General features: G+C 39.7%; 1 protein-coding gene across 3 annotated transcripts in view; it reads left to right on the top strand.

Annotated features, from left to right (window-relative positions):
• The window catches only part of ADAM22 (ADAM metallopeptidase domain 22), a 267,600-nt gene that overhangs the window by 175,457 nt on the left and 80,705 nt on the right, over positions 1–11,438 (top strand). For all 3 annotated transcript variants that reach the window (XM_006834320.1, XM_006834319.1, XM_006834318.1), the window contains exons 5-7: positions 1,510–1,592; positions 8,735–8,798; positions 10,400–10,469. In XM_006834320.1, the coding sequence (XP_006834383.1) occupies positions 1,510–1,592; positions 8,735–8,798; positions 10,400–10,469 (217 nt within the window). The remainder of the gene's footprint in view (positions 1–1,509; positions 1,593–8,734; positions 8,799–10,399; positions 10,470–11,438) is intronic.

The following is an 11,438-nucleotide window of genomic DNA, read 5'->3' as shown; positions in this document are numbered from 1 at the left end:
ATATGGAGGGGATTATAATCATTGTACTGAAACAAGGTATATGATTTGTGGAATGTAAAACTGATGATCTGCCTTGTGAACTTACACTGAATCCACAATAAAAACCTTAAACAAACAAACAAAAAGAACAAACAGATCTGTGTTGGAAGAAGTGCAGCCAGAGGCTTCGTTTCTTGTACTTCGGACATATTGTCAGGAGGGACCAGTTGCTGGAGAAGGATATCATGTTTAATAGGGTGGAGGATCAGAGGAAGAGGAAGTCCTCCAGTGAGATGGAATGGCAAAGTGGCAGCATCAAGGGGCTCAAGCGTGGGAACAATTGTGAGGTTGGCCCAGGACCAGGCAATGTTTCATTCTGTTGTGCATATGGACACTATGAATTAATACCAACTTGATGGCACCTAACAACAACAGTCCCCTCAGCCAGTTTGTGAGATGGATTTTTGCCCGTACACTTACTCTATCAGTCCTTCCGATTTCAGTTACGCATATCTTAGCAAGTCTGCTTAATTAGTAGTTTTCACCTACTGAAGAAATAGCAAATTAGCAGGGGAATGGGAAAAGGTCATTTAGATCAGTGCTTCTCCAATTTTAATGTGCATAGGAATCATCTTGGGATCTTGTTAAAATGCACTTTCTGATTTAGTAGTCTGTGGTGAGGCCTGAGATTTTGAATGTCTGGAAGCTTCTGCTGATGTCTGTGCTCTTGTTCTGCAGAACCTGCTGTGAATAGCAAGTGTTTACTACTGAAGAATACATAGACCTTTTATAGGCACTTTGAATCCAAATAAATGACTCTGTTAACAGAATTTAGTTAATATGATTGGCTGCTCGAAGAAACTGCACAATTTCAAACCCTACCCTCCTAGAGTCTGCTCACTGGTAAGGCCATTCCTGATCTGAGAAAAGAAGGGTATCAACATATCTATTGGCCAGTCAAGGTCAGATATGTTGTTGTTAAGAGCCATTGAGTTGGTTCCGACTCATATCCACCCTGTATCTGGTTTTCGAGGCTCATGTTTCCCCCACGGAGCAGCTGGCTGGCTCAAACTGCAGAGCTTGTGATTCACAATGTTTATCGTATGGAACACAGGCATTTTCTTCAGTTTAATTTAGGCGACTTCCCAGTAATTGATTTTTATTTAGCTTTCTGTGAAAGAGTATTGCCTTGCTGCTACTCAAGGTTGAGTCACTCGTGACTATTAAACTTATTCTGAGACAGGGGCCATATGTGGATTTCAATTTCTGTTTCTTTGCTCCTTTAACAGCTCCTACATCAGAGAAAACTCAAGTCAACTTTAATTTCCCTGTCTTTTGATTTGGAGTCAGTGTACTTAGAGTGCTTATGAATAATTCTATTTGAAATGGTTTGATACTATAATATGAATAATGAGATATTGCACAGAACTTTACATATATGAAAGGACAGTGTGAGCAGAAACTTGTGAAAGAATGTGACAGATTCTCCTTGTGAAGACAAAGGCTTATGTTGTCTGTTTCCATTTCCAGGGAGGAGAACACTGTTTCTACCAGGGCCACATCAGAGGAAATCCTGCCTCATTTGTTGCATTGTCAACATGCCATGGACTTCAGTAAGTGTTCAAAAAATTATTTAATTCATTCCTTCAGTAACTATTATTTTCTTTATTTTTAGTACACTTGTAATTGAAATCCATATTTCATATTAAGGAATGATTTTCAATTACTGATGCATCTGATTTTTTTTTTTTTTTCCTATTTCAAGTGGTTTGTAAGCCAAACAGATTTTCAAATTAGTGTTGCAACTATAATATGATACTCTAGAATGATATTTGAAAGGTTGTTTCAAGTTTCACACAAGCTCAGATGTGTGTGGTTTTGAAAACTTGAGGTTTTGTTTGGTGGGTGTTGTTTCTGTTCTACCCTTACTTCTCTTTATGTTAGTTTCATTTTTCCTTGGAATGATAAAAAAATTCAGTAGATGGAAACTTTTAACTCTTTTTCTAAAGAGAAAACGCTGTAAGTGACCTCTAAGAGCTTGTGTGTTTCACCTCTCTCTTCAGTGAAAGTCACACCTGACACACAGCATACTTGTGGGGTGATCTGTTCTGTTCTCAGAGATTCCAAGGAATGGATTTCTTTCTTCCTCCTTGGGGCCTTGCTTCCTTCTCATAAACTTCACTATCAAAGAATGTTGCTAATGGTTAACACGGGTGGTCATCTCTTATTTGTTTTGTAACCCCTTATGAAGCTACTGTGTCATACCTTGGCATTCTATTTAGACTAAATCATCTCTGTTCCTTCTTGCTTGTTTTACAGAACAAGCCAGCATTTTTATGTAGCTTTGTTCATTGCTTTTTAGCTAACTTTACTATACTTTCTGTCTGCTAGCAACTTAGAGGTCTGGTTTTTCATCTAGCTGGCGATTATGGACTATCTGTTGTGTACCAGCCACTAGGAATTTGAGGTGATTAACACATGTGCCCTTTTCTCAAGGAGCTCACAGTCGAATTGAGAGACAAATAATAGCCCAAGAAAAGTAATCAGTATATTATCTTTGAGAGAGACTTTAAAAGCTGGGGGTTGGGGTTGGAGAGAGAAGGAATGCAAATTGAGCCGGCCACTGACAATGAGGTAGAACTTCAGCCACCAGAGATAAGCCATGTGAAGAAGATGAACCAGGTCCCTTGAATAAGCTTTGCTAGAATCTTCCAAGGGAGGGTAGTTAGACTGACAGACCTAATTAAGGAAAGAGATTTAATAGGAAAGGTTGGACAATAACTGGTCTGCCAAAGTTATGCCTTCTGGTCAGACTATGGCAGTAGGTAAATTAGAAAGGCGGAAAACCAAGAGTGAGAGAACCAATTAAATAGAGAAGCGCAGGTGTGGAAGACTTCATTTCCTTGTTGTTTCTTCTAAAGGACAATGGATTGTTATATATTGAATCCATAGTTGGAGCTCTCTATTTTCTAATCTGGATGAAAACACTGAAGTCGTTTTCAGCAGTGACGTTGCTGTATCTGATCTCAGAACAGCACAGCTGTCAGCTTGGAATAGTGCAACTGGGCCTGTGGACATTTCTGGCTAACAAACGTATAATGCAAAACAAAGTGATATTAAAAAACAACAACAAAAATTAGTTTTTCCTTTATTTGGATTGTAACTCTATCCAAAGTCACAATGTAAGCAGCTTGCTCAATATTTGTTAGAATTAGAAGAATTGATGCTTTTGAGTTATGGTGTTGGAGGAGAATATTGAAAGTGCCATGGGCTGCCAAAAGAACTAATATAGATCCATTTTGTTAGAAGTGCAGCCAGAGTTCTCCTTAGAGGCCAAGATGGCCAAACTTTGTCTCTCATACCTCAGACATACTGTCAAGAGGGACCAGTCGCTGGAGGAGGGATATCATGTTTGGTAAGGTGGAGGGTCAGAGAAAAAGAGGAAGACCCCCCAATGAGATGGATTGGCCAAGTGGCAGCGTTGATGGACTCAAGCGTGGCAGCGGTAATGAGGTTGGTCCAGGATTGAGCAGTGTTTCATTCTGCTGTACATAAGGTTGCTATGAGTCAGTGCCAACTCAATGGCACCTAACAACAACAACCCCTTAGTTATTCAAATGGACACAATATTGTAGGAAACAAGGGAAGGTATCACCCTCCTATGTTGTTTTTGTTGTTAAGTGCTGTCGAGTTGATTCCGACCTATAGTGACCCTGTATAGGGCTTCCAAGGAGCAGCTGGTGAGTTTGAACCACTGACCTTGAGGTTCAAATGACTTTGCAGTCTGACGCATTAGCCCACAGCTCCACACCAGGACTCATTGCTCTCCTATAGGCTCTAGTAATAGAGCTGAGAACCCAAGACCGATACTTTGCTACTAATCCTAGAGGAGTCATTTAAAGGAGAATGAAAAAAGTAAATTTAAGGAAATTGTATAGTAACTGTTGTTGTCAAGTGTCGTCAAGTCGATTCCGACCCATAATGACCCTGTATAGGGTTTCCAAGGAGCCGCTGGTGAGCTTGAACCGCCGACCTTGCAGTTCAAACAGCGCCACACCAGGACTCCATATAGTGACTGGATCAGGATTAAAACCGAGATTTCTGCCTCAGTTGTTTTGACTAACTAAATTTGACTTCTAAGCAAATAGAAACAGAAATCCCCACTGTATACAGTCTTCCCCCACAGGAATACTGATGTGTAAAAGTGTTTGGACTTTCTTAGGTTTTTGGGAGCACAGTGAATAAATATATGCTTTATCTTTTTGGTTATTAATTATACTGTCCCATTTTTATTTCATTTCTAAATTGTTAAAAATTGCTGAAGAAAACTTTTTTGGAGGGGGAATATTATAAATATTAATTAATTTATGTCATCTGAATTGCAATGATTTAAGTATGAGATAGATTTTCTTATTCATGAGTTATCCTTTATATAAAAAAACAAGTATATTTTTTCACTTGTTGATTTACTGTATTCAGTTGAAGAACATAAAGAAGACAATCTCTTTTGTGTCTTTTCCATAAAGAACCTGCAAGGGTACATTTTTCAATTACAAAGGACCAATAAGCAACATTTTGATCCTGGTGTGGTTAGGTTTAATATTAGGACTAAATCTTGTAACTATGGGAACCTTAAAGAATATAATAATGTGAGTTTATTGCCTCCTTGTGGTGACTTACCAGAAAGGCTGTTTTCTTTTAAAAATTTGTTTTGATTCATTTTATTTAGCTCAGTTGGCCTGTGCTATGTAGTCTAGTACTTGATATAGGTTGTTCAAGTATATACTGTGTTCTGGACTATGTATACTTGAAATTTATATTAAAAGGTGTTAAACAAAGCAGATATAACACACATACTTTTTAGTAGTTAAGGATTCATTAATGATACATTGTCACATAAGAAGCCAGAGTTCCCTAGGTATAGATAGTGTCAGAATCTGCTCTTTATACTGTGTATCCTGATGTTTATACCCAATAAAAGTAACTAATTTCTCATTGGATATTGGCCTAGCATAAGGCCTAATACATTAAGTAACTATTTAAATAAAATAAACTGCTACTTAATCTGAGTTGCCATGTGAACTTTGGTGAAGGGTGCTGATTTAATAATTTCCTGGGTGGATATGGCTAACTCTTTGCAGAGGTGCTGAGAGTGTTCATTACCATATTTGCTCTACTGTTTTGAAAATGCTTCCCTCTTCAACTCCTTAGGCATGGACTGTCAGTGATATCTTACAAACTACATCTGTTTATCTTTAAATTCCAAATGCAGCGTGATCCAAATTTGGAAAGCTCAGTTATGGTTGAAAACTGTGCAGATGTGAGAAAAACAGTTCTAAGAGTATACTAAAACTGAGAACATGTGGAAGACGTTAACAGCAGGAATGAAAGACTTTGAATAGAGGCAGAGCTGAAGCCAGTATAATTATTGCTCAAAAAAGCCAACCAGCTTCAAAAAGGCGTCGGTGAAAGACAAGTATCATTCTACATTCAAACAGCTTGCGTGTCAGGCAGTAATTTCCACCTAAAGCTTTAGATCGGGCCACAGCCCTGCCCTCTCAGAGCCTGAGATGCTGCTTCAGCATCGTATGGAACACGTTCCTAAGAATAACCATGTTTTCCTAAGCGGAGTGGCTCTGAGGGTCTCTCTGAGTGGGAATGGAAACCATGTACAGCTTAATTTCCCATATGGCTGACGACCATCTCCAGCCTAAGAGGCACAAATGAAATTCCTGGCTGGTAGTTTCGAACTGCTGACCTTGCGGTTCGCAGCCCGATTCGTAACCACTACGCTACCAGAGCTCTGTTATGACAAGAAAGTTAACATAGTAATCCTGGTGAGAGAAGATGGTGGGTTAAGTCAAGGTGTTAATGGTGAAGATGGTGAGAAGTGGTCAAATTCTGAGTATATTTTGAAAGGAGACTCATTTAGATTTGGTGAAAAACTAGAAATGGAGTGTGTAAGAAAAAGAATAGAAATGTCTCCAAGGTTTTAATCTAAGCAAATGGAAGGACAGTTGTTGTTGTTAAGTACCGTGGAGTCGGTTCCAACCCATAGCGACCCTGTACAGGGTTTCCGAGGCTGTGAATCTTTACGGGAGCAGAAAGCCTCATCTTTCTCCTGTGGAAACACTGGTAATTTTGAACTGCGGATATTGAGGTTAGCAGCCTGACTCATAACCACTACGCTACCAGAGCTCCTTAAGGACAGTTGTTGTTGTTGTTGTTGTTAAGTGCCGTCGAGTCGGTTCCGACCCATAGCGACCTTTAAATAAGATGAAAAAGGCTGTTGGATAGGGTGGGTGCAGTGGTTCCTTGTCTCTCAAAGTAAGAGCCAAGGGAACACATAATATTGCCTTGCTCCTCCCTGATTTTGTTTTACTGCATTGTCCCCCTGACCCACTCTGCTCCAGCCTCACTCTCTTCTGGCTATTTCTGGAACACTCCAAGAGTCTCTTACCTTGGCCCTTGCATTTATTATGCACGTTGAACAGGTAATCTTTATGACTTACTGTACTTCACTTCTTTCAGTTTTGTGTTTAAATATCGTCTCTATGAAGCTTGCTTTGGCCTCGTATTAATCCATAGCCATCTCTCCCTTTCCCTTAGTCCCTGATCCTCTGGCATCATTTACCTTCCTTCATCTGTTTTATGTTTCTCCCTAGAATTTATCACCATCTTGCTACAGGATAAGCCTTGGACTGTTAACTGCAAGGTCCATGGTTGAAAGACACCAGTTACTCCTCAGAAACTGTATATACAGGGTTGCTATGAGTCGGAACCAATTCGAGGGCACTTAACAACAGCAACAGCGTATATTTACTTGTTTATTGTATGTTTATTATCACCCTTTGTTATTGCTGTTAAGTGGCAACTCAACAGCAATGTACAAAACTCTTTTTAATATTGCTGATAAAAGCCCCAAAGGCTGTCTGTTTCACTGTAAGTCTGAGACTGAAGTCGTTCAGCTCTAGTTCCCAGGGTCAGCAAACCTAGCTTCCTAGTTAAGTGCCTGAAGTCATCCCACTCTACAAGTGAGCCTTCTGCCCAGACACATTCAGCTGTACTTGCTCAGTGGGCTGGGAATCCACTGCTTTGACTCCAGTTCTGATTCTTGGTTCTGTCGCTGCTGCTCTTCTGCCACTCTTCTGTACTCCTCTGGTATCACAGCTTTCTGTCCTTGGGTTAGAGAGGGTCAGTGCACAGGACACTCAGGGTCCACAGGACAGGCTCCACTCCTGCCTCTTCCTTTTTCATGGTCGTGAAATCTCCCATTCCTGCTTCAGAGATGGCTCATTTTAAACACATTAGTGTTCCAAGTTTTCACAGTTAACCACCAAGTTATGAATCAGTCACAGCTGAATCATATCTTCTATCAGACTCTTCCCTCACCTTCTCTTACCCAAATTCATCAGGTGAAAGTCGTTTGGTGGGAATTTACAAAGGCTATGGCTACAAGAGACATTACATAACTCAACGAACCACCAATGTGCATCAGTATAATGAGGGTAGGTAGATATCGGTCTGTTTTGTTTACTCTTGTCTCCCCAGAATGTGGATCATCATAGGTGCTCTAGATGCTGTATAACATTTGTTGGAGTCCTGATGTGGCACTGTGGGGTAATGTGCTGGACTACAAGCTCACCAGCCGCTCCTCAGAAACCCTACACAGAGTCACTGTGGCTCAGAACCAACTCGACAGCACTTAAAAACAACAACATAACATTTGTTGAATGAATGAGTGATCGTGGGTGGCAGATTGCAGACGGGAACCATTCTGTCTAGGGTCTGTTCCTGCCTCTGCTCTTTATTTTTTCTGCCTCTGCTCTTCATGATTGTGCAGTTGGGCAAATTATTTCATCTCTTTGTACTTTAGTTTCTTCACCTATAATATGAGGATACTCTTTATACCTTCTTCGTGGTAGTTGGGCACCATGAAGTCGGTTCTGACTCAGCAACTCTGTATAGGGTTTCTAAGACTATAAATCTTTATTGGATTTCTTCTGTGGAGCAAGATTTAAACTGCCGACCTTGTTATTACCAGCTCAGTTCATTATCCACTGCACTATCAGGTTCCTACCTTCTTCATGTTGTTGTTATTGTTAAGTGCCACAGAGTCAGGTCTGACTCACAGTGACCTAGTATAGGGTATCTGTGGAGTGACTGGTGGGTTTGAACCACTAACCTTGCTGTTAGTAGTCCATTGCTTATCCTACAGTGCCATATCAGGACTCTGTCTTCTTCATAGGGTTGTGGAAAAGACAAAACAAATTAATATGTATAATTAGCACGTAGCAAGTTGTTTTTAGCTCACTACTAAAGTCTTTCAGGCATATGGCAGACTGACCATTCTCAGTACAATCCATGACAATCTGCATTTAGAATTACTTGAGGTTTAGCTTCTTGGATTCCAACACAGAGGTCTGTGAAGGGTTTTATCTGGCCCTCTAAGTGGGTTTTTGCATATTATAGTCTTAGAACTATTGACTAAGGAAGGAGCAATGAACAAAGGCTAGAGAACATCAAGCCTAGGCTTGAGGGTCAGGATGAGAGGACTCCAGTTGTGTGTGTTTGTGTTGGATGCATGGGACTAAGAAATCTTAACTGATCTTCTGGATTTTAAAATGATCTTGTTCTAAAAAGAAAATTTCTTCTGTTTTTAAAACAATCTTGTCCTGAGAAGAAAATTTCTTCTGATTTTAAAACAATCTTGTCCTGAGAAGAAAATGTCTAATTATTTTCCTATCCTTGGCAGTGGGATGTTCTATGACGGGAACCACACATATCTCATTGAGCCAGAAGAAAATGACACGTCCCAAGTAAGTGCTCCGTCAACTTACTGTGCCAGAGTGAGGAAGACAAATGGAGAGATTGATCTTGAGAGCTTCCATGTCTGCCTATTTTTCTGTCTACATTATTCCATTTTTGTATTTTTTAGGATCTTGATAGTAAATACATGTTTTCTTAATCAAATATTCAATGAGTCAGAACACCAAGACAGCTTTTTTCCCTGTCTCATAATTTCCTCTATGTTGAAAATATGTTTCCTCTGAGGTGTTCTCGAACCTTCATAATATGCTATGATCAAATCCATAGATAAGTTGCTCACCACCCCTGCCCTTTCCCCTTGATTCTAGGTTTCTCTCAAATTCATTGCCTTTAAGGCCCTGTACTAGTGTGGCGCTGTAGGGTAATGCGCTGGACTGCAAGGTTGGCGGTTCAAGCTCACCAGCCACTCCTCAGAAACCCTATACAGGGTTGCTATGAGCCAGAACCAACTCAAAGGCATTTAACAACAATAACAACAACAACAACAACAACAACTGGTGTGGTGCCTTAGGATAAGCACTCGACCTCAAGGTTGGTTTGAATGGCAAGGTTGGTGGTGCAAACTCAGCAGCTTCTCCTCGGAAACCCTATACAGGGTCACTGTGAGTCAGGACCAACCAGATGGCTCTTAACAATAATAACTGATATTTAGAGAAACTTTTTTTTTTTTTTTTAATGATTTCTCTCACTATAACTGAAACTTTAATTTTCTAGGAATTAGAAAATTTGAGTTAATATTACTTTGAGATAATATTATAGACTACGAATAAACATGTCACTTCCATTCTAGCTCTCTACACACAGTTTCTTCTTTGTATTATACAACATTGGTTAGACATATAGAAAATATAAAAATTCCAAGGAACATATGTTGGTTGGCCACCCATAAGCAATCATGTTTGAGAAAACTGTCAATATAGTGTATGATTTTTTGGGGTACCCAACACTGGATCTCTTATCAGATAACTGAACAATGTGAGTGAGTTTTTAAGGCATTGCAAAACTTGCCCGTTATGATATTGTTTTAAAATATAATTGAATGAATCCCACTGCAATTATTTGCAGGTTCACAAATTTTTCTTTGGATAGAAATAGGATGTTCTGCTTTTTGACTTTTCATAGATCTCTGTATAACATTTGAAATTTGAAAATTTGAAATTTAGGCATCTGCTTGTACCAGTCTTTTTGCTCGCTATAGTCTTTGCCTAGCAAAGTCATTTGGATCCTAAGAGGAGTAGAGATAAATGAGAAAGAACCAGTCATGAAAAACATTAACCTGTTTCCCCAGATGTCTCACTTCTCCTTGGGGAAATTGGTCCATTTATTTTTCATTACTGTAGGTTTTGGCTTCTCTGTCCATGAAGGCATTTGTTTCTAATTGAATATCTCACTGGTGTTGGAAAGAAGACAGGAGTAAGTGGGAGAAGCTGTCAATGGCTGTTCTCCTCTCCTCTCCTTTCCAAATGCAGGAAATGTATAGTTAAGCTATAGTAGTTCTTTAAATGGTTATTTAGAACAGCTTTGATTGAGCTGTTGAGGCCATTAGATGTAGGCTGTACATGTTTAATCTCTGTTCTTTGTGTCATTTCAGGAAGATTTCACATTTCATTCAGTTTACAAATCCAGACTGTTTGAATTTCCTTTGGATGACCTTTCATCTGGTATGTTATTCATAAAATGACTTGTTTTTTTTAAGATACAACTTTAATACTTCATTTTAATGTTGTACTAATAATCTTTATGTGGATTATCATTAGCTCGTGACTTCTCATGGGATTCTTAGAGGGAAAGTCATGTCATCTTAATGAGGAAAATGTAATGCAACCTGACCTCATGTTTATAGTGGATGGGTTTGGAAAGATATGGCATGAGTATGTTGTTTTTGTTAAGTGCTATCGAGTTGGTTTCAACTCAGCATGACCCTGAGAAGCAGCTGGTGGGTTTGAACTCCTGACCTTGTGGTTTGCAATCGGGTGATGACCTACAGCACCACACCAGAAGTCTGGCTTCGGAATAGTGAAAGAAAAATTTATGACTCTTAAGTCTCAAGATCACTGTCGTTATTGGCTGTCAAGTTGGTCCTGACTCATGATGACTCATGATGACTCCATGCATAACAAGATCTGAGATCAGACTGCTGTGATCATAAGGTTTTCATTATTTGATTTTCAGAATTAGATCACTAACTCTTTCTTCCTAGTCTGGAAGCGCTACTGAAACCTGTTCAGCATGCAATGTCTTTACCAGTAGTCAAGTGGTGACCATGGCTGAGGTGCATTGGCCAAAAATTGAACCCAGATCTCCTTTACAGAAGAATTCAACCACTGAACCTCCAAAGTACAATGGTGGTGGTGGTTATGTGCTGTGGAGTTGGTTCTGACTCACAGTGATCCCGTACAGGGTTTCTGAGGCTATAAATCTTTACGGGAGCAGAAGTCCTCATCTTTCTCCAGCAGAACAGCTGGTAATTTCTAACTGCTGACCTTGCGGCTCGCAGCCTGATTCATAACCACTACACTATAGTGTTAGAGACCAGAAGTATGAGTATTCCAGAACACTTAATTGTACTTCTAAGAAATCTGTACCTAGACCAAGAAGCAGTTGTTCGAACAGAACATGGGAACACTGAA

The sequence above is a fragment of the Chrysochloris asiatica genome, unplaced genomic scaffold (assembly GCF_000296735.1).
Source record: "Chrysochloris asiatica unplaced genomic scaffold, ChrAsi1.0 scaffold00010, whole genome shotgun sequence".
NCBI classification, from domain to species: Eukaryota; Metazoa; Chordata; class Mammalia; order Afrosoricida; family Chrysochloridae; genus Chrysochloris; species Chrysochloris asiatica.
This window is presented reverse-complemented; position numbering and strand designations above follow the sequence as displayed.